The sequence below is a fragment of the Apus apus genome, chromosome 8 (genome assembly GCF_020740795.1).
Source record: "Apus apus isolate bApuApu2 chromosome 8, bApuApu2.pri.cur, whole genome shotgun sequence".
Taxonomy (NCBI): domain Eukaryota; kingdom Metazoa; phylum Chordata; class Aves; order Apodiformes; family Apodidae; genus Apus; species Apus apus.
In genome coordinates, this window is record NC_067289.1 from 10,605,369 (window position 1) to 10,627,234 (window position 21,866).

A 21,866-nucleotide genomic window follows, 5' to 3' on the forward strand; every position below is an offset into this window, starting at 1 on the left:
AGCCTGCTGTTTTGTTCCACATCCCACCATCTAAGGCCACACCTGAGCTGCTCTGCAATTTCTGTAAGCAGGGAAGATGCTGCTCCCACTCAGCAGAGTTCATTTCTGCTGGCCAGGGGTGTGTGTGTAAGGGGGCATCTCTGCCACCTTCTGCAAAGCAGATATTATAAACCAGGTCCACACACACAAAAGTTAAAAAGGAAAAAAATCTTACAGCAATTATTTACCTAAGTATTTAAAAGCAAATAATTTAAAAATACTAGAAGCAATGCTCATGGGGACTGATGGAATACTACATGGAAATCAATTAACTTTTTCATTACACTACATGAAATGAACACACAAGTCACACATACAAAACAAACCCACAGAGCTTGGAAAGAGAGCTGAAAACTCAAGCTTTAACTCAAAACATATTTTTTTTTATTAAGGTAGGAATGCATTTATGCTGAAGAATAGTTTACATAACCTGTAAAGAGACACGCATATTTTCAAGAGGTGTGGGCCCTCCTCAATACATCTCCATGCTCAGTCTACATGCTTTAACACTGGACTCACACCTACACTCTCACATACAAACATACAGACCCACAAAACACAGACACAGAGCTATCTGATTCCATTAGCTTTCTTTTAAGGCTTCTGTAAGGTGCCCTAGTGCCCCTAACATGATACAACTTTGCAATTATGGTAGAGGAGCAGCATTACTTGCAAACTATTGAGCTGCTCTTGGCCTTAAAAAAACATCAAGTGAAACAATTTGTTCCTTTTATTTGGGTTTTATTAAACATCTGCATTTAAGAAAGGCATGACTCTGTATATCTGTGAGCAAAGAAAGATAGGGGAATTTTAACATAAGCTTCTCAACCAGAACAGATGTTCAAACATGACTCCTAAGAGACCACTTCCTTTGATCTTTAGAGTCACGCAGCCCCAGCTGCACAACGAGGCACTACCAGCTCCATCCCACCAGGGCCCCTTGACCAGCAACATGGAGACTGGCAACACAAAGCAGAGGTTACCATGCTCATATCACTTCAGACCTGAGGTTGATGAGAAGTTACAGTTCTAACACTGACAGACCCATGTGTCCCTCAACTCTTACCAGTGGGTCTCCCTCCTGCAGAGCACATCAAGGTTGGAAAATGCACAGAGAGTGGTGCTGGCTTGTTGTACCTCTAGCCATCGTGGAGTATTTTTGCCCACCCCTTTTTGGTATCCTGCAGTATATCATCTGAAACTGCAACTACTGGTGTTGGGTGAAAGACATGGCAGCAGGTATATTAAGAAAATAGGTACAATGAATAAAATAAAGAATAACATATGATATAATGTGTACATAAAAGCATCTTCTTTCATTTTTTTATCTGTGAAAAGTGAATTAACTGCAGAATGACAGGCCATTAGTCTAAAAGGCTAGGTATGGCTGTCTTAGCCTACGTACAGTCAAAGGATTTTTGTGATGCATCATGGAGAAAGATTCTTCAGGAACCATTAGGGCTTTCCAGGTCTACTTGCTCTTGTGCATCAGCATCAGCCCCCAGCTAGGAATGCCAGAGAAGCAACTAATACAATTGTCTGACCAGTCTCTTAAGACAAGCAGAAATTATTCTACTTCATGGTATGCACCTGAACTACAGAGATGAGAAAGGGACAGTGATGGGTGAGTGAGAGAGATGGGGGAGGGAGCTTTTTTCTCAATTTTACAGCAGCAGCAGGTTTCAATCTAACATAATCACTCTAATGATGCATATCTGTAGGTACTGAATTGCTGTTTTGATTGAAAAAGCTGGTCAAACAAGTGTTTGGCAGTCCTTTCTTTCCCCAATTTCATTTGCTGCTTATTCATCTATCAGCTCTCATTCCCTAGGCCATTTCTGCATTTGCTGAACCGTGGATAAGTTCAGTCAGCCATCATCAGACTCAAATTCATGAGACACTTCCTCTGATGAGCTGTTCCTGTGGATCCGGCCATCACTTTTCATGCTGTGAAAAGTCTTCTTAAAGGCCTCCATCATGGCATGGGCCAGCTTCTTGGCCTCCAGCTTGCTCTCACACTCTACAGCATGGCAGTCCATCTGGTAGGACAAGTCATCATTGATCTCCCGATAGACCCAAGCAAAGATGTTTGGGCTGACGTTGTGGTCAGCAGTGCAGTAGGCTATACGTGCTACCTGAAAGGTATCCATGTGGACTGTTGCCTCGCCTTTGAGGTCCAGGTGATGCAGCCAGACTTGGAAAGGGCGAATTTCCAGAAGGGCATTAGCTGGGTAAATATCCTCCCTGGCAAGCGTGTGCTTCTTCCATAATTCGATGACCGGTTTCTCTGTGCAGCCTGACAAAAACTGCATCCCTGTTGTGGAAACCTTACCCAAATATGTAACCTGCAAAGAAGAGCAGAGATAGGTGAAACACAGACAGCAGGTCCCAGTGTTCCTTCTGCCCACCCAAGGAACTGTCCTTTATCTGGAAAATGAAAGCACACACCCCTTCTTCCCCACAAACTTTTCAATTTCCCCAGCCTCTTCAGTAAAGCAGTTTTCAAACTACTTTCCAGCTATTTGCTTTTTCAGATGTTGACTTCACCATTCAAACCCAGATGGTAAAAATGTTCCTCTCTGAGTTTCAAGAGACTTCACTCTGCCTTGGAAAGCCCAGCTTTAGAGCCCATGGCTGTACCTCTAAGCTCATGTTAGCAAGTCTAAGTGCCAGTGGAGCAGCCCCCTGGTAGTTGTGATGGTAAACACTTTTTTTTTTCCCTTTATAATTTATTAACATGATTTATTTTTATCATATTTCAAAAATTAATATTAGGGAGACCAAGACATTCTCAGTTTTATAATGAAAGGCAGCAGAGGGTCAGCATAATCACAGGAGAGGTTTTTAAACTGAATGTTTTTTTTCCAAAATGATCCTGTTTCTCCACCACTTTTTTTGTTTCTACTGAAGTATTAAGCCAGGAATAGCTTAAAGCTGTTCAAAACTCTATGTTTGAGCAGGGCTGAGATATTTATTACATCAATTTAAGAAAATATGCTGTTAAAAAAAAAATCTAGTCATAAATCTACCTTAGTTTAATCACATAATCTTTGTGCTTTTCTGTCTAGCTTTTTTGAGTAAATATCCTGTTATCACATCTGCACAGGAAAGCAAGGTGGTTTTAGTGCCCTTACTGTATTTTGTTCACCAAAAATCAAATTCATTGAGAGGTCCATATCAAAATTCTGTATTAAGCCATTGCAGAAATATTCCCCTAAATCTGTGCAGCTGCTAAAGAGGTTTTCTTCCACTTACAGCTGAATGGAAGAGTATTTTATTTGGGAAAAGGGATTTTCTCTAGAAAAGACAGATCAACACCACATAAATGCAATTATGCAGATTATTCTATTTATTGCTGTTGTCAGAATGGTGCACTTAAGAACAACTATATGAAAGCAAAATTGCTTCTAATTGTTTATTGTAGCTGTAACTGCATGAGAGAATCTTGTGGCTCTTGCTTGATATCTTATAACCTCATGTGCATTTTACTGAGGGCATTTGGAAAAAAAAAATAATCACATCTATTTTTCAAACTGATTTCTTCAAAATTCTGAACAAAACACCAAGTATCAGCTATTTTAATTTTGTATATGCTTTAAGAAATGCAGAGAAAAAAACAGGGGGTTTCCACATTTAAACACATGTAAAAGCCATACCCACAAGGAATACAGGATTTGTATTCCATGTAAACAAAATTTTCCACAAGAAAAATATTTTGCTGCAAGCTTCATAGGTTTTGTTAAACTCTGAAGCCTAAATTAAGCCATAATTAAGAAAAAAGCTTACAAAACATTATTGGAAGTCCATGTGGCTTAATCATGCCTGCCAAAAAAGCAATTTCATAGCACTGACATTTCAAAATGGGAAGTCTTATTCTTTGCCTATAAATATTCATGCTTTCCACAGAGAATATGTTAAATCGTATAAAGCTTTATATTTTTTGGAATAGTGGGAAACACAATAGCTAGAACAGTTAACAAGGCAAGACCTACAGTGTTTTGCTTTATTTTATTTTATTAGTGATGAGAGTTGAGTTCCCTAAAGTACTGTAGAATAACTTAAAATAAAACCTCAGAGCTCATAGTGCCAACTAAACACACAAAAACAGCACATACAAGACCAAAGAATTATGTGCTTGCAACATACTGGGGGATATTTCAACATATATCCAGAGTCATATTGCTTTGAAAAGATCAAAATCAGTGTGCAAATTTGCACATTCCGTATATTCTCCAAAGGTTTGCTCGGCGCCATTTGCTATTCCCAAGCAGGCTAATGGAAGACTAACACACCCTGTAAATTAACTGAGCGTTTGGGGTTAGATTCAAAGCTCTTTGCAGTAACAGAAGTCCTTCACTGACTTCAAAGAGATTTGCACAATGCCTTTAAACAGGAACAGACAATTAACCCCTTGCTCACACACTTTGTCACTGCCCAAATACCGTTTGGAAGCCCCGGCTGCAGGAGATGCTGCCACCACTGCCACATGCTGTCCCCCCAGACGTTGTCTGGGGGAGGCCGCTATCACTCGGAGGATGCAGAAATAAGCACCTCTTGTTACTGCACCACATGCAGTGCAGGGAATCATTTCATTACAGGCTTGTCTGCAAGAGGAAGCTGTTGACAGCATGTGAGCTGCCCTGCCACAACAGCATGAGGAATGGGAGAGGAGAGGGAAGCAAAGGTAGCTACACTGCACTTGAGAAGCATTATTAGGGGTCTTCCCAGGAAATTAGTGCTGCTAAGATCAGAGCTACAAATTCACCCCCAGCACACAGAGCATCAGCTTCTCAGCACAGATGAGTCCCAAGTGATGCTCAGGATACGTCCAGCAAGACCAGAGTGGGTTGTCGCACAGAGTGTAAATTGAATTTAACGTTCTCTCTGTTCCTTCTCCACTGCTAACTGCACTCCCCTGTAGGTCATCAATCTATGCATGGCCTGCCTAAGTGTGAAGTTTCAGCAAAGAATCTGTGTCCTTACAAATAAAGTATTTGCATTTTACAAAGAAAACCAGTGAATTACTCTTAAAGCAGCCACGGCAAAAGTAACTAATAAGGATGGGATGATGGCGTGTTTACCAAAATGGGACATAATGGTCTGATTTACTGTCCCAGTTTTGCCAGAGTACAACTGCGTAGGAACTTTCGGAAAGTTGCTTCCTTTAACACCACTTTGCATCTCCATTATATAAATTTCATTTTCCTTGGAGGAAACATTCATAAATATTTATAAGGTGCTTAGACATTACAACAACAAGGAGCTCACAGGAGAATAAACAAACCTCTGGTTTAGTGTCTCTCCTGTACTGTCTTACATATAAACATCAACACCTACTAATGTTATTTTGTGTTTCTTTTTAAACAAATGATAATTTTTTCCTAGTTCAAATAAAAGCATTTCACACGAGTAGCATTACTAAAGCTGTTAGTGAAGACTGATGTCTGGCATTTCATCACTTCATAGTCTCCTGCTAAATACGGAACAGGGATAGAGGGGCTGGCAAGACACCTTGAATATTTGACACAAAAAAGGTAGCATCCATTTCAGAACTAAGTTTTCTGCATGATTAAATATTATCTACGTGTTATCCATTACCTACTAATCCATCTGGAGCTGGTAAATGTAGTAACTTAGATATTAACATTTGCATAATTGCAGGGATGGTACCAGTAGGAACTAAAACCAGCAAAGGATAGATTCATAGGGCACTTCTCCCTGAGCTCTCAGTTACAAGGTTATTTCACAAGTAATGCTTCTTGCACTTTGGCTCCAACTTCATCACATCTTACAGAACAACCATCTTTATTTAAGTGCCCAGAAACCACTGACCACAAACACTGTTAGAATAAAGCTATTCTAGTACCTTCCTCTCCAATTCCCAAGTTTGCCACCCAAAGATCAAAGAATAAATTATTCCTTCCATTATCAGATAGAGAAGAAAATAATTTTGAGGCAAAAATTCCTACTTTTCCACTAAAATCACTAGTGTGTCATGAGTGTGAAGCAAGCAGAAGTATAAAAAAAGGTATTTCATCCTTAATACTCACAGGAACCAGATGTGAAGGACACAGAACTACATCATCATCACTGTTATTATATGTGCATGTGCAAACACACACTGAAGAAGAGCCTGAACAGAATCAACTGCATAGCCTGACTAACTGGAGAGCAAGAGAGCAATCACTGTCAAGGACTGGCAATAGCCACAGCTCAGGCTGAAAGTCACAGCTGTGATAACACAGCTCTGCCCATCAGACAAAGCTCACCAGGACTGAGTAACATTTCTCCTTCCTCAGAAACACTCAACAGAGGTCACTTGGCAGCAAACAGCACTCCAGAAACTTACTCTGACAAACTTACTCCAGACTTACTTCTGACAGCATGGCATATCCTATAGCAAACATCATCCTATGCACACCAAGGTCAGCAGCCACGTTACCTCGCCTCTGGTCTCATCAGAAGTCAGAATAGCCACAGGTTGGTTGTAACACGTAAACTACCATCAGGCAGTCGCAGCCTTTACTTGTTTTAGACATTGTATTTTAAGTGATGGAGGGAATGGAAAAGCCAGCTCAATGCCACTGTCTTAATCTTAAGCAATAAAGGCATTTCATATTACATCTTCTTCCAGGTGCAGGAATATGTTTCTTTATGGCACTTTTAGTCCTTTGGTTTTTGTATTCCATCTTTCCCACAGATTTCTGGAAGACACAACTTGCAACAACTTCTTGTGTATGTTAAAAATTATCCACATTCTTTCCAGCCTTTCTACAGAAAACTGGCATTTTCCATCTGAACCTTTACTCCCTGGCAAGCCGGTATGACATAAAATATACTTGTGGTTTCAGCACTTCTCTGCTTGTAAACATTCAAACCTTTAGCGAAAGCCAAGAGGCTCTGAAGAGCTCCTCATCTTACCTTAGAGACTTGCCAACACCACTGTCAGTATCTGACAAAACTGTCCTCAACAGAAAAATGTTGTGCCTTTGCCCTTCCAGAACACAGCGACAGGCATCTGACATGTAGAGATGTTTCATGTCAAAGGACATGAAGATTAATCAATGTCATCTTTCAGGCACTACAAAAACATTGAGTATTTTGACATTGTTGATTTCAACCCCTTCAGTCCAGAAATGTACAGTGAAACTATCTTTTAAAAACTAGGCTCAACAGCTTATTAACTTTTAAAAGACCAATATAGCTGCTGCCATAGACATTTTCACTTCTAGAACAGCACCATTTGTCAGAAGTAATAAGGGGGCTTTATTTTCCATACTCAATTCTTTTATTTATCATTGACCTCATATTGTTTACTTGCAGCTCATACAAGATACAGAATAGCTTAGCTTCTGCATGTGTCAGTCTGACTCAGATCTGACTCCCATATGGACCGTAAGTCCATCCACGCTGCTTCTAATTCATGAACCTCAGTTGGGGACCGAAAGTTGTGCAGCCCCCAATTTCTTCTTCTGCCTCTGTTTCCCATCCCCAGTCCGTAGTCTATCATAGTTCCAAGAAAGAAGATCCAAGTTGTAAAAATCCATAATTATTCCATTACATGAGGGCAGATGCTCTCTTGGCACAGGAGTCTGGCACAACAACATGTATACACACAGGCCTCTGGGTTCTCTCCCTGTTAAAAACCATGATCAAAGGACCATATGGAAAATTAACTAAGTTATTTCTTTAATTTAAATATTTCTTCCACAGCAGATAATGAGGGTCCTTGTAAAAAAAAAAATTATCAAAGAAAATGAAAAAATTAAAACAAATAGATCATTGAACTTGACCCAGCAGGTATTAATTCTCCATATTTGCAGTCACCAGAGGATGCCCTAGAGAACCTTAAATCTTATGCAAATCTTAGTGACTATCTCTTTTTACAATCTGTGATTTAAAATAAACATTATTTTAGCCTCAAATCTGGATGTCCCTGGTCACAAAGCTTTGGAAAGACTCCCTAAGAGAAGCCCTGGGCAGCCTGGCAGGACCCACCAGGACATCTGTTGGTCCCTCAGAGCCAGGGGATGCAGTGCAGTGTTTGGAAAGCTGGCCAGGAGACAAAGTGGCATTTGGGGAGCTCCACTGCAACGGCAACGTGCACAAAGCCCACGGTGCCTCCCTTACTGGGTGGCTGAGGAGGGTCAGGACACACCAGAGGGTTGCACAGCTTTGAGTGCTGAAACTGGATTTTTTTTATCTACAGTCGAACTGGGATATGAGTGGGACAGGCCTGCAGAGAGCTGCCCGGTAGCTCAGGCAGCCACGGCACGCCTTTCACTTCAGGAAAAGCAAATTCAGCTGTAGAGCAATTTGCAACAAGTTTAATTAACACCCCCAGGCCTAGTGCAGAGGGAGCTCCATGCCGGCCAGGGTGCCCATTTGGCCGCACTGCCACAGCAGCTCTCCTCTCCTCTCCCTCAGGCACAGTGACTCTGCCTCAGGCTGGCAGCTTCTGAATTTAGAAGCAGATTTTTGGCTCTGGAAGAAAAACAAAAATATCCCAGACATTCCACTGGATGACTGAGCAAATAGCATGGACTGCATTCAGGCAACGTTTGCTTAAGACCCAACAGACTAACTCAGCTAAGGAAAAAGGCTGCACAGTTTCCCTGTGCCTGTCAGTCCTTCCTCACCCACACTGCCCGCTGTCCAGCCAAAGCCTTCACAGCACAAACATGAGGCTCTTTGTGGGAACTGTGGAGCTCCTTCAGCACACAGAAATACTCAGCAAATGCAGTAATGTGGCTTACAGAAGTATGTGAAGATCTGTTTTATTTTGGAGACAAAATTCAGAGGGAAAAGAGATTGAGCTGGGCAACCGCCTAATGGAAAATAACCATTGACTCTGACAGCTGCCCACCAGTTTAGGAGGGAGGGGAAAAAAGATCAGTAGTTAATGTCTGATTTATTCCAAGGAATCAAAGAGTAGCTCCAGAAAAAAAATGGAAGTGTCAGTAAGACTTCAGCCAGCATCTGATACCTTTAGTGGGACCAAAGGTGAACCCAATTCTTAAAACAATGCTAAAATTCCACCTCAAGCCCAAAAAATAATAAACAAGCTCAGCAAGAAATGCATTCAACTCTTTACACCTTCAGAACTTCTTTGGAAAAACAAGCATTGGTCAGCAGCTGCTCCTTCCCTAACCCAGTAAGGACCTCTCATTCCTCAGACACTGAGCAGGACAAACAGTCCAGGGACTGCGGATGCACAGGGCAGAACTCTGAGATCCTGCCCCAACTCTGAGAGAGAGCACAGATATCCCAGAGTCCCTCTTCCTGGCCAAATAAAACCCCAGTCCTCCCAGAGCAGAGTTCTGCCAGGCCTCCTGGGGAGGGGAGCAAGAAGACAAAAACCTCTGTCCACAGTGGCCACAGGAGCTGAGCCCTGTGTGACCAGCCCCATCACAGACACCAACCACACTGCCTGGGGGAGAGGCAGGAAAAAACATTTACATTTGGAGAGTCTAAAATTTAGTAAATAAATGTACCAGCAGACAAAAAATTTACCCTTCACGGCTTAATTTGTAAACTCTGAGATGAACAAAATCAAACAAGAAAAACTCCACTGGTTCCAGAGGCCAAGTGGCCATTGTAGAATGAATAAGAAAGTGAGCTGAACTCCCCTTCGGAAACATGACCCTGAGAAATGCAACAGTCCAAACTTTTCACCTTCCATCACATCAGGCTGCTGCTCAACAAGCCTCTTAAAAAACTTCCCTGGGTATTATACTCCTGTCCTCAGTTAGACCTAAGAGGTCTAAGACCAGGAGTCTCTGCCTAATTGGCAAAGTGGTTAACCAAGCCCAAACACAACCTCAGCAAGAGCCAGCTCTGCTCCCTGCAACCTCCTGTTCGCGACAAAAGGATCACCGTTTGCATTTCATTTTCCACTGGACAAGAAGCTCTTTTTGTGGTTTGGCTTGCAGAGACAACTCTGAAATGAAATCAACTGGAACTAGCAAACAGCAGCTTGCCTGCCTTTGGAGACACTTGGGTCCTGGTGTGAGTGGAAGATTTACGCTGCAATATTTAAAACTCAAGACTTCAATTTCATTTTAGCAGTGATTTAAAAATGTAGTGCAAGACATAACTGAGTGAACATATACATAACCTCAACATACCCTACTCTACAAGTTGATGATTACCTTTGTTCCACAATAATTTCTTTATGTTGCTATTCAGCTCACTTTCCTCCTTTGTCTCCTTTCATTGCCTCACATAACTTTCTTTCTCTGTGCACTGGATTGAAATTAATTATTGGATAAGCCAGTTCATTTCCCATTGTCCTTCAGGAGTGTTCTCAGGACAAGGAGAGATGTGGAGGCAGCCAGGAAAGTGAGAAGAAAACCAACCCACACTGCAGTTACTTGGAGTTCCCTTCACACAAAGTCCTTCCAAAACCTCTCCTCTGCCACCTCAAAACCTTCACTGTGAGAATGTCCCTTCTACAAGGAGAAAGTGGTGTAAGTTTTTACAATTGTGATCTCCCAGCAAACAGACATCCACCTTCATGTTTATATTCAAATTACACACAAGCTTTTTACCCTACACATTCCTTATCTACATGAGGTTGAACCCAAGCATGGAAATCTGATTAAGTAACCCATCATATTTCAGAAAGCTTTTCAGCCCTGGGCTCCTCACAACTGTTGTCTCGAAGCAGAGGGAAGGAGTCCCTTGGCAGAGGGGGGAAACTAGCTGTTTGCTTTTACTTTGTTCCCTTTCCAACCAACAGAAAGCTCACTTTGGCATCAGTCCCACAAAACTTCTCCAATTGGACTTAACGGAGCATACAAAAAGCAAGTGTGGGGATGGCTATGTAACTTGGACCACGATTTCCATCCAGGCATGTGCATTTTACATACTCTCCAAGACTTTAGGCACTGAAGTACTCCCAGAAAGGCTTGCAGAGTGCATGTTTTTCAGGATCCTTTACGGCTAAGAGATCTGTCCTCAAGGTTCCCTTCTTTGAGCATTCCCCATGAGAGCTTTGTATTTCCCCTTTAGTTCTTCCTTTTAAAAGAAGATGCCAAGTAATAAAACTGAACAAAGCCCGCGTTACTAAGACATTCAGTTCTAGAGACCAAATATCTCAACTGCACTTGCTTCCTGGCACAACTTGACAACACCTGAAATTAAGAGCAAAAGGGTAGGGAGCCAGCTTCAAAGACCACCAAGGATGACTACAAATTGGATTTGTATTTCAAGAGAAGTGCCAGGGCTACATCGCAGAAAGAACAAGAAAAATAATGATAGCTAAAAAACATACATATATATATATATGTATGCATGTATATAAAAGAACAGCAGTACTTACTTCTGTCCTCCACACACTGCAAATGAAACCCATTCCATGAAGAGAACAGCAGAACACGAAAGTATCACACCCCATATAAATGTAATTACACCCGCATCTTCAAAGGCTCCTATGAAGGCTCATCATCATCAAGTTTTACACCTCCTTCATGTATCACTATGTGAAATGCATCTATGACTTCACAAAACCCTTTGAGATCTTCCCAGGTCTGAAGTTTTAGCATCTCTGGGAAAAGTCTTATTTGAAGGCTGAAGAAAATATACAGTGCCTACACTGGGATGGAGCTCTTACATTGCAGCAATAAAAAACAGACCTTGCATATTTCAACTTAATAAAAAGCACTAAATACATTAGTAAACAGAAAATATAGTTAAACAACTCTTTTTATTGCTAATTGAGCCCTTAGATAAATATGCCTGATTCATCATTTATGTTTGCGTTACCAAATTCTGGATCAGGGCCATAGCAACTCGGGCTCTGCACACACAGAAAGAGTACAAAGTCACTGCCTCTAAGGTTTATGAGACTATATCACAACTGAACCAGAAATTTCCCACTCAAGAATGCAACAGTATGTTAGCAGACTAAATAAAAAATTTAAAAGAACAAATACGTCCCATAGAGGGTAATGATAGAAGACAATGGTACCATACAGCTTTGGATTAATTTCAAAGCCACAGTTCACAGTGTCCCCAAGGTCCTGTTCTCACAATGGATTTAGTGATTGCCTGTGCCTTCAATACAGTCACTTTCATTTCGATAATGTCTTTCCAGCCAGCACAGAAAGATCTGAAAGCAATCCTTAGCCCCCGTGAGCATCCAGTAAACTGGGTATTCATGCCTCAAGAGAGGTTCATCTCCTGGGGATTCCTCCAGGCAGCAAAATGTCTTGCAGAGTGACATAGAAGGACCCTCCCTCCTTTTCTGGCTAATTTAACCACAGCATCACCAAGAGCATCAGCTCTAAGCCAATGAGCCTACATAGCAGCCAGAAAGAACAGTCCTTAACCACCTAGAACGAAAATTGAGACACAGATACTTCTATGGTGTTAATTTCAGCCAAAATGAAAGACCAAGCCTTGGTTTGGAGAGCCTGGAAGGCAGCAATCCAAAGTGGAAGACTGTCTGGAGGAAAGAAGGGGAGGGTGGGAAAGGTCCTCTTCTCTGGGGACAGCTCTACTTATCACTGCTGCAGTTTAGATAATCTATTACAGCAGCTTGCCCCCAGCACAATTCAGATGGATGCAGGTCAGACCCAATCACAATTCACACCAGCTGGACAGCAAAATCCTAGGAGCTTCCTTCATATCGACAGTTCACCTCTCTGCTATTATGGGGGTCAAGCTTCTACAAACAGTAGAAAACTTGTTTTCATAGTTTCCACTGGCCCTGAAGTTGACATTGCAAAGAAAAAATCTATAGTGAATAGCCCTTGCTGTTGATATGTCTGATGCAGGAGAAATCAATGCAAATTTTAGATTTTGAGGGAAAAAATATAAACTACTTGTGATGGAAATAAATAATCCTTTCACTGTTTTTCTTGAACTTCTTGTCTTCGTGCAACAATAAATACCTGCAGTAAAAATATAAGAATCGATAACATTACAAAAAGGCCCCAGTCTTGCAATTTGCAGCCAACCAAAACTGCCATCTGGAGTTAAAAAATTGCTCCAATTTATATTTGCAGAGGGTTTCTGTATTTGTATGAAAAGTAAGAAAGAAAGGATATAAAGATACATTAGCAAAACACAACAGTGGGATCAATACTGATTCAGAGCAAACACTCAACCTGCAAAGCATCACATTCATCTACTCTCCATAGCCTACATTGCTTTGGGAGAAGCTAGGGTAAAAGAAATACAAGAGCAGCTCTACCCATTCCTATTTTCTGTCCTCTGCTTCACAGCCTGGCAGTCACTGGGACTACACAGCCAAGCTGTAGGGACCAGAGAACCTACCGGGTGCTTTGCCTCTGAGGCTCAGACAACTTTACTCCAGTTGCTGCTTGACCTACCTGGAGACAGAGGGTCAGTTCTGGGTAAAGCAACAATAACTCCCTGAAATGGCTCTTCAGCATGACTCCAGAACACACCTTCCCAAAGCAAAGAAGATTACAGGCTGCCTATGACATTGTCTCTAAGCAAAAGATATCCATCCCACAAAGCACAGGCCACTCCATAGCATAAGCAGCTCAATGAGGTCTCACCATCCAAAAGTTACCATACTGCTAACTATGACTGCAATATATATCTGATAAGTATCTCAGAAGTCTGATTATTGTGTTCCATATAAACAAGTACTTAAACACTTTCCATTAACAATGTGTTTCACAGCTCTGCAACAGGTAAATACTTAGTCTAAGCCATTTATCATCATCCTATGCTTACAATTTTCCAAAGAGTTATTAAAATTATTTAGCAGAATAAGCAGATCTTTTAAAGAGCTTAATAGTTCTTGATCATATCAAATGAAGAGTCCAACTAGTGCATAATACTTTCTCCAGCACGTTCCAGTATCAGACAGGAAGGGAAGAATAAAGAAGCAAGGTCTGAACTGACAAAACAATGGCCAAGGCTGGAATAAACTGCCCACAGGGGAAGGTTTCTCTTCCCCTAACAGCAGGAACCAAATATTTCAAGGCATTTCAAGAAAGCCCATGTGTTTAAAGTGTTCTCTCTCCCTTTGCTTTGAGATATTGGCAGAGAGATTTTTAAAGAGCACAGACAGAAACACGTGTCGAGCATTTTAAGAAAAGCTGACCACTCTTCCAGTATCTAGAAACACAGACAGAAGTTTGGCAAGAGAGATCAGTGTGTGCACTAACAAATGAGGAATTACTTATCTTTTAAAATTCTGTAGCTTTCCCCATCTAGGCTGAAGCAAGCAAAGCCAAAGCACTCCTGTTCTTAGGGAGCCTGATACAATGCTGGTGTGAGACAGATGTACTTTCACACACCAAGTCAGAGCCCTTGCTAAGTCTGTCCTAACAGTCTGGTTTCCTAACAAAGCTGTTATTATTTTGGTTAAATACTTTTAATAGAAAATTAAATATATTTTAGGTTTAATTATTCGTGAGCTTAAATATGAAAGCACAATCGAGAGAAAACAGCATTTTGGGTAACACAGAATTTACTTTAGATTTAATTTACATTACAAATGTAGATATTGACAGTAGAAGCACATGCTATATTATTTGTCCCCTATCATCTGTCTCTAGACATCCACTTTTTTCCTCTGCTGCCTCTTCATTAAAACAAGATAATATTTCCTGCTAGGCAGAAACCAAGTAGAAGATTATTAATTGCAGTGCAAACCAACAAACAGCATTAAAGTTCAAGCCATGTATGCAAAAATCAAATCAGAACAGGTCAACCTAGCTATTCCTGTGAGGGAATCTTATCTGCATGAAAACATCCTGATTCAACAAGAAACTCACAAAAACAACGACAAAAAAAACAACACAGGAAAAAAAAACACCACAACAACAAAAAAACAACAACCACAAAAATACCCCAAAAAACCTCCAGTGTTTCTTACTCCAGGCAAGGGCAGCCAACACATGATGTTTCTTTGGGGGATCTTGTTTATCTTTTCTTTCCCAAGGAGAAAAAGCTGAAAAAGAGGTTAGTCTCCACCTGAAAAACTAAGTACTATGGCAGACAATGGCAGACAACACAGGTTATAATTCGTTTTCATGTTTTGTCATTAGCAAGGTTTTTCTTTTCATTTTTAAAAAGTAGATACAAAACAAATGTATCTCCCTTCTCACAAAAGCACCAAAGAGAGATTATAAAAATCTCCACATTTAAAACAGACACAGCAAGAACAGGGCAGTCCCTCCCATGGCAGCAAGATCACACAATATGCACAAGGGAACTGGAGCACAGCCCTTCCAGGGATGAACTCACCAACACCCAGGAACGGCAGGAATGCATCATATCGTCATGCCTGTCACAGCCTCAGGTTCCTACGATCCCAAATTGTTCAGCTGTGTGCACAGACAGCTTCCTATCTGCATGCATGAAGTGACACTATGCTGTTCTAACAGGGTATGATATACATTCATATGTACTACCAAATAATTCCATTTAATTATTTATGACACCTTTCTTCTCAAAGGAGCATTTAGCAAGCTGTATCGTTAAAATACAAACAGCAGCTGCCTTCATGTCCCTGTGTACCCCAGCTCCAGAGTTTAGAAGAGGAGATGATGAACAGTTTTACAGAGGCAAACTGCAAGGGCAATTTATGAGGCTGCAGTGTAATTAATGGAAATAGAAATTGGGCTGTAGCAGCTACACTCAGAGTGCTACTCTTGCAAAAAGAGACACAGTTTTCCAATGATTGCAGCACTGGGGACACTGTCTCATTGTCCTGGTTTGAGCCAGGATGAAGCCAATTTTCCTTTTACTGATTTTTTTTTCCTTCAATAAGCTTTCTTCTAACTAGCACCAGTGTGTTCTAACAAAGGCTGATAAGAGAGCAATGTTTTTCTAACTGCTGGGTTTTCAAGGTCGCACCTTTACTCTGCCGGCTCAGACAGATATTCCATTCCATATATCCACATAAGCTCAGAGGAAGGTCAGAGATCACAGAAGACAACTTCCTTCCTGCTTCTTCTTCCCTTTTCTTCCATCCATGGCCAGCATCCAGGGAGGACTCTGTCTATCTATCACCATCAGCCCCCGGGCTCAAGCTCTCCTGACCCTCATCACTCTCTGCTTTCTCCAGCAGCTCCAGAATTCTTCGGGACTGTTCGCAGCTCAGGAGATGCTGTGGGATTTGCTGGGGGTGGGGGGAGGCGAGAGGCTTTTGCCCATATCTGAACATATTTGTATATAATTGTATATATTTTCTTATATCATTAGTGTTTAATTAAAGCTGTGTAGTTTAGTTTTCAACCCAGCCAAGTCTCTCTCTTTTTCTCTCTCCTTCCCTACCTGGGTGGGAGGGAGAGGGGATCAAGAGCATTGTTGTCGGACCTGAGTCAAACGGTGACACTCATTCACAGCACAGTGTCATTAGAAGAGGTGTCTCCCAACAGCAGGGGGTAGCACTGCCTCTACACCACCACATCTGCCACACTCCTGGCTTACTTTGCAGAGCAGGTCCTGGCCACAAAAACACCCAAGAATCAGCAAATAAAAAGGAGAGGTCTTCATGAAGCAATGTAACTTCACTACTTTCTTGCATCTGCCTTTTTTGTTGCCTGCCATTTGCTCTCCTTCCTTCCCACCCTCCCAGGGAAAAGCAATCCTGGCCACAGACAAGTGCCCCACCAGCCAGGTGATGGGAATGGCTATGAGCTATATCTGCTCAGGACAGAATCCGGACAGGGTGTGAAAGCTATGAAAACCACAGCAAGTGGGAACTTTATATAAGGAAGACCAGAAAAGTGAGAACAGGGAAAGAGTCATGAGATGACCCCAAGAATGCTCTTGCTGGCTCTGCAGCTGTTTCCAGGATGGATCACAAACCAGAATACACCTTTCACAGGGAAGTGCATGGATGTCCCTGGGTAATATATAAGGACATTCTGAGACTCCTTATACCACTGAAATGGAGTTAATCTGATAATAAATCAGTGATTAGAATGAACACCGAAAGGTTTACCCAGACATATTTCATTTAAGATATTGAAAAGAAATTTTAGAAGGTGAACAAAAAATTCCATGGAGTGGTCCAAAGAAAGTGCATCTGAGGGGTGGGTCATACCATACAGAATACCAGCCACAAAGGCTAATAAAAACAGAGCAGCTGTGAGATCCCAGCGGAGCTACCACCTGTGCTCTGCTGGAGGTAGCCCAAGAGGACGACGGTACGGTACCCCACGCCAAAGCAAAATCTACTCTCCACTGTATGAGGCTGCTGCACTTTGGAAAATATCTAACCAACACGATTAGGAACTTGAGAGATGGCAAAAATCACTTTGGCTACTACTTACGGATTGGGTTTGGACTGTATTAAAAACTGTCTGGAAGAGATCAGGAAACCAAACATTTCTCTTTTATGTAAAGTACAAATTGCTCTGGAGTTTCTTTTTAAAAGGTAAATAGCCTTTTTCCTTTATGCTTTAGGCAAAGGAGACAATGTCCTTCACACCTTCTAACACTTTAAAAAATATTACACAACTGTCAGGTTTAGCCAAGATCTTGCATTTGAACTAATTAAATCAAGGATACAATGGCAAGCACAGGTTTCACCTTGCTTGTGTTCTCCAATTCCAGCAACTACACTGCCACCTTCAGACACCGACTTTTTTAAAAATCAAAATGAAGTAAATACACACCACTCCAAAAAAGCAGAACAGAAATTTGTACCCAAGGGCGTCCTGCAAGTGTGGAAAAGCTCTGGGCTTTGACAGATGGCACAACCATCATCTTAGGCCTAGAAAAATTCTGCGAGAATCAACAAGACACTAACACAAATCTTTTCATGTAGATGAGTAAAGACACACACAGCAGCTTTCATAACGCTTAAAGACCTTGACATGTAGCCTAGACTAGAGCAGAGTAAGGGTAGCCCTGTACCCAGCCTGTCTCCTGGATGGTGAGCAGGGTGCTTACCCAAAAAGCAAGAGATGGAGTTCACACACTGTTGTCCTGTCTCCCAGAACCAGCTGGCAGTGCTCCTCAGGCACCAGGATATGGGCTGGAGCAGCAACTGCTCCTTCAGAGGTGCTTCTGGGGTCTGAGCACCTCTACCAGATCAGTGGCAGGGAATGAGACCTTTTGTTTGTTTCTTTAAAAAAAACAACAAACAACAAAACAAATCCAGAGTGATCAAGTATCAGCATTGCCTAACAGATACACAATAAATGCTAAAACATAAATATATGCTAAAATGTCAATTTATGTTTCTGTTGTGTAACTATAAAACACGACCAATGGAAACTGGTAATAAAGAGGTGGAAGGAGTCCACCAGATTACAGGGGTGGAGTACTAAAGGTTCCCAAATGTTTGGCTTAACTTCCTGAATGCCTCTTTCAACCTCCAAATCACTGCTGGAAATCAGGTTCAAGAACAAAAACTCAAGAGAAATTAGTCATACATTTTCCAATGACAGTCCATTGCTACTTAGAAGGAAAACGGAACATCACATTTCCAAAATGAGTGCAATTATCAGTCATTAAGAATGCAGTTCAAAAAGCAGTACAAATCCCTTATAAAATATTATAACTGCACCTGATAATGTTTAATTTTATCTTAATTTAAAAATAGCCTATAAAGTAATGGCTGCTTTTGCAACTTGAATAAAAACCAGAAAGCATATAAAGATTTTGTTCTTAAAGTGTTTGCATACTACTCCCTAGAGTATTAAATGTCACAAGACAGCCACATATGTAGTCAAAGTCACTTGTGAGATGAACTGATATAACTTGAAAAGAATCAAAGATTCCTGAAAACATCAAGTCAATGGAAAGTATAATTGGCATCTGTAGATTAAAAAAAAAAAACAAAACAAACCCAAACAAACAAAAAACAAAGAAACCAACCAACACGCACCAAAAGAACCCGAACAAAACAAAACACAAAACTGTAAGAAAGAATTCTGAAACTGAAATTTCAGTTCTGTTCTGATACGGCGTCCATCACTGGAAGCGGACATTTAAAAGACTATTTAGAGAAAGGTGGGTGATGTCTGTGCCCAGTGCAGACCTGCAGCCACGCAGGTGTCAGTGGAGCTGCAATTGTTTCTCCACTCAGGCTGCAGGATCCCCTCAGGCATCATGTGAAACAAGAAAGTGACCTGCAATGGATGGGACCAATTTTTCCCTCGTTTTCAAAAACAGTCATTAAACTTAACAATGCTGTGACAGATGTGCAGAGACAATTGTAATTCTTTCTTAGCCGCAGAGATATCCTGTCTTCATTAGAAACTGGAGCTCTATCTAGTGCATTTACTCAGAAATATTGCTAAAATTCCTCTTCTAACTGCTGCCTTCACAGTTACATATGTAAAACAGTAGACTGGAGTTATCCATTAATCACACAAAAGAGAATTAGATTGATGTCATGTAGTACGAATAGTAATTATAATATGAACTAGAAACTGTTCATGGTAATAAAAATGGTTATAAGCAATTCCAGATCCACAAAATATGATGGATGATTTGTTATGACACTGAATAATGTTTTAAATATTGCATTGCCTGAATTCCAGAACACAGGACCATATTAAAATTTGGGGTAGCTTGAATTGGTTTCACACCAGAGGTTTGCTTGACCCATAATACCTTAATTTAAAAATATGGATACAGCCAGTTGCTCACAAATGGTCTTGCCAACAAGGTCAACTAAATGTGATGTTTTATTCAAATTTTGCTTGATTAAAAAACAAATCTTGGGCTTGCTACGGGGAGGTTTTGGTGCTGTATGCACAATGCCATCTCAAAGTGTCAAAATGAATCTTGGAAGCAACATTAAAGCTGGATGAAAAATAGCACTACCCAGACAGCAATATGTTACATCCAGCAATGGATGCTGCAGCTTGGACTTCTGCCTCCAATACCAGCACTCTTCATAGCAGCACCTTCTGCAAAAAAATATTCCAGAAACTCAACCAAAAAGCATTTTCAACTGATATTTTTAAATGTTAATGCACCTTTGGCAACCAGCTATTTTTTGTGATTCCTCCTACTATTTTTCTGGAGTAAAAATGATGGGAAAATGTTGGCTTATTTTTGTTGCTGCTTGACAGCTAATCAAATGTGATATTTATATTGTACTGGGATAATGTCAGGCTGGATATTATAAAAACATTTCTGAAGATAGTAATTTAACCTTCAGCAATTCAATTTGATTCAGTGGTGTCTACACACTTGCATATAATTGTATTTTAGATCCTTGCAACCTGATGGCAGAAACAGACCCTTCCCCTGTCAGATTGCTGGGTTTGGAGAGCCACTCAGTGGTTGTAGTGGACACCTATCCAACACCAGTCAAGCGGACATACAACCCAACAAAGTAGTCTCACAGAGTCTACAGTTTGGGATATACTAGGTTCAAAAACAATCATTCTGCAGTTGCTTATATGACAGCCTAACACAACAAGACATATTTTTCTTTTTCATATGAACTCTAGTCATAGGACTTCGGCAACCGTCAACACACCCTTGGTGAACTGGAGAACCCCCAAGTCTAAAAGCCGAATCTTTTACCTCTCATGCAAAAACAGCAGCTCCAGAGCCAGGACGCAGCAAGCATGTCCTCCATGCACTGAGCACAGAGAGGGACCCGTAACCCATCCTCATGGGTAGCTTTGGATCTTGCAGCACTGGGGATCTTGTACTTATCTCTTTTAACCTAAACAATCAATTTCTCCACATAAGCCAACATGCTTACTTTAAAGAGAGAAGGAATCAGAACCTAAGGAGGGGCATGCAAACAGTGGCTTGTCAAGCTGGGAGCATCTCATTACAGTACCACTTGCACACTATCACAGGACAATAAATTACTATTTATTTACTTGCAGTACCTCATAACTCCAAGCCAGAGCTGAACTTTCAACACTCTGATCCAGTCAGTCTTGAGGGCAAAGCACTCCCTGTACCAGCAGACAACCTCTGCTTCCTCTTACTCAGCTGCCTCCCAGACAACAAGATGCAACAGGGATTTTTGTGTTCCTACTTGCTGCTTCTTTGAAGCAGCAGTGACCAGCAGTAGCACTCATGTTCAGCACAGGCACCACCCAGCAGGCAGTTGGTAAAAGAAAAGATGGATAAAATTAGTTTATGCATGACCCACATCTTCGGTCCTTCAGAGAATAAGAAAAAGTTTGAGTAACACTACAAAAATTTGGTAACTTACTTACAATCTCCTGAGTTAGTTGCACTGTTTCTGAAGTTCAACCCGTTTCATGCTTGAAGAGGACACTGGCTGGCTAGGACAAGCTCAGAGAGCCCACTGCCATGAGGACAGAAAGCTGTGCTGAACTGGTCAAGTGCCCAACAAGCAGCACCCACCTGAGCTCACCAGTTCCTTATGCTTTTCATACAGCTTCAGCAAAGGGCTTAAGCACAAGAACCTACCACGTGCTTTTGTGTAATAGCAAACATTTCATTTTGTGACTTATTATAAGCAGAAGGCCCTTGACAGAGCTTACTCTCCAACAGGACTCCTTGAATATTTACAAGCTGCAAGGAACGTGCCTTGCCAAGGCTGCTCCGGCCGTGCGAGATGGAGCACGCGCACCCAGCACACACTGGGCTGCATCTGTCACAGCAGGGCTCAGCTTTGGAAAACAGGCTGCCATAATCCAGCTTCTGCTTAAACTGCTCCTCAACTTCATTTGCAAATAAGCCACCTACATTTTTGCCCCCCAGGACATGACGCAGCCACCACCTCAAACATCTCTGAGCAGCCTCAAATTGGGACTGGATGCAGCTCTACCCTCCACATGACAGCCTTCCCAAATCAGCAGAAATAGCAGCAGAAACTGCAAAAGGTTTGGGTTTTTTGTTCTGTTTTGGTTTGGTTGGTTGGTTGGGTTTTTTGTTGGTTT

General features: G+C 41.4%; 1 protein-coding gene across 2 annotated transcripts in view; it reads right to left on the bottom strand.

Annotated features, from left to right (window-relative positions):
• Nucleotides 1–400: 400 nt before the first annotated feature.
• PID1 (phosphotyrosine interaction domain containing 1) overlaps nucleotides 401–21,866 on the bottom strand; it is an 81,153-nt gene continuing 59,687 nt past the window's right edge. For both annotated transcript variants that reach the window (XM_051626719.1, XM_051626720.1), the window contains exon 3: nucleotides 401–2,384. In XM_051626719.1, coding sequence (XP_051482679.1) covers nucleotides 1,908–2,384 — 477 coding nt within the window. In that variant the 3' untranslated portion in view covers nucleotides 401–1,907. The remainder of the gene's footprint in view (nucleotides 2,385–21,866) is intronic.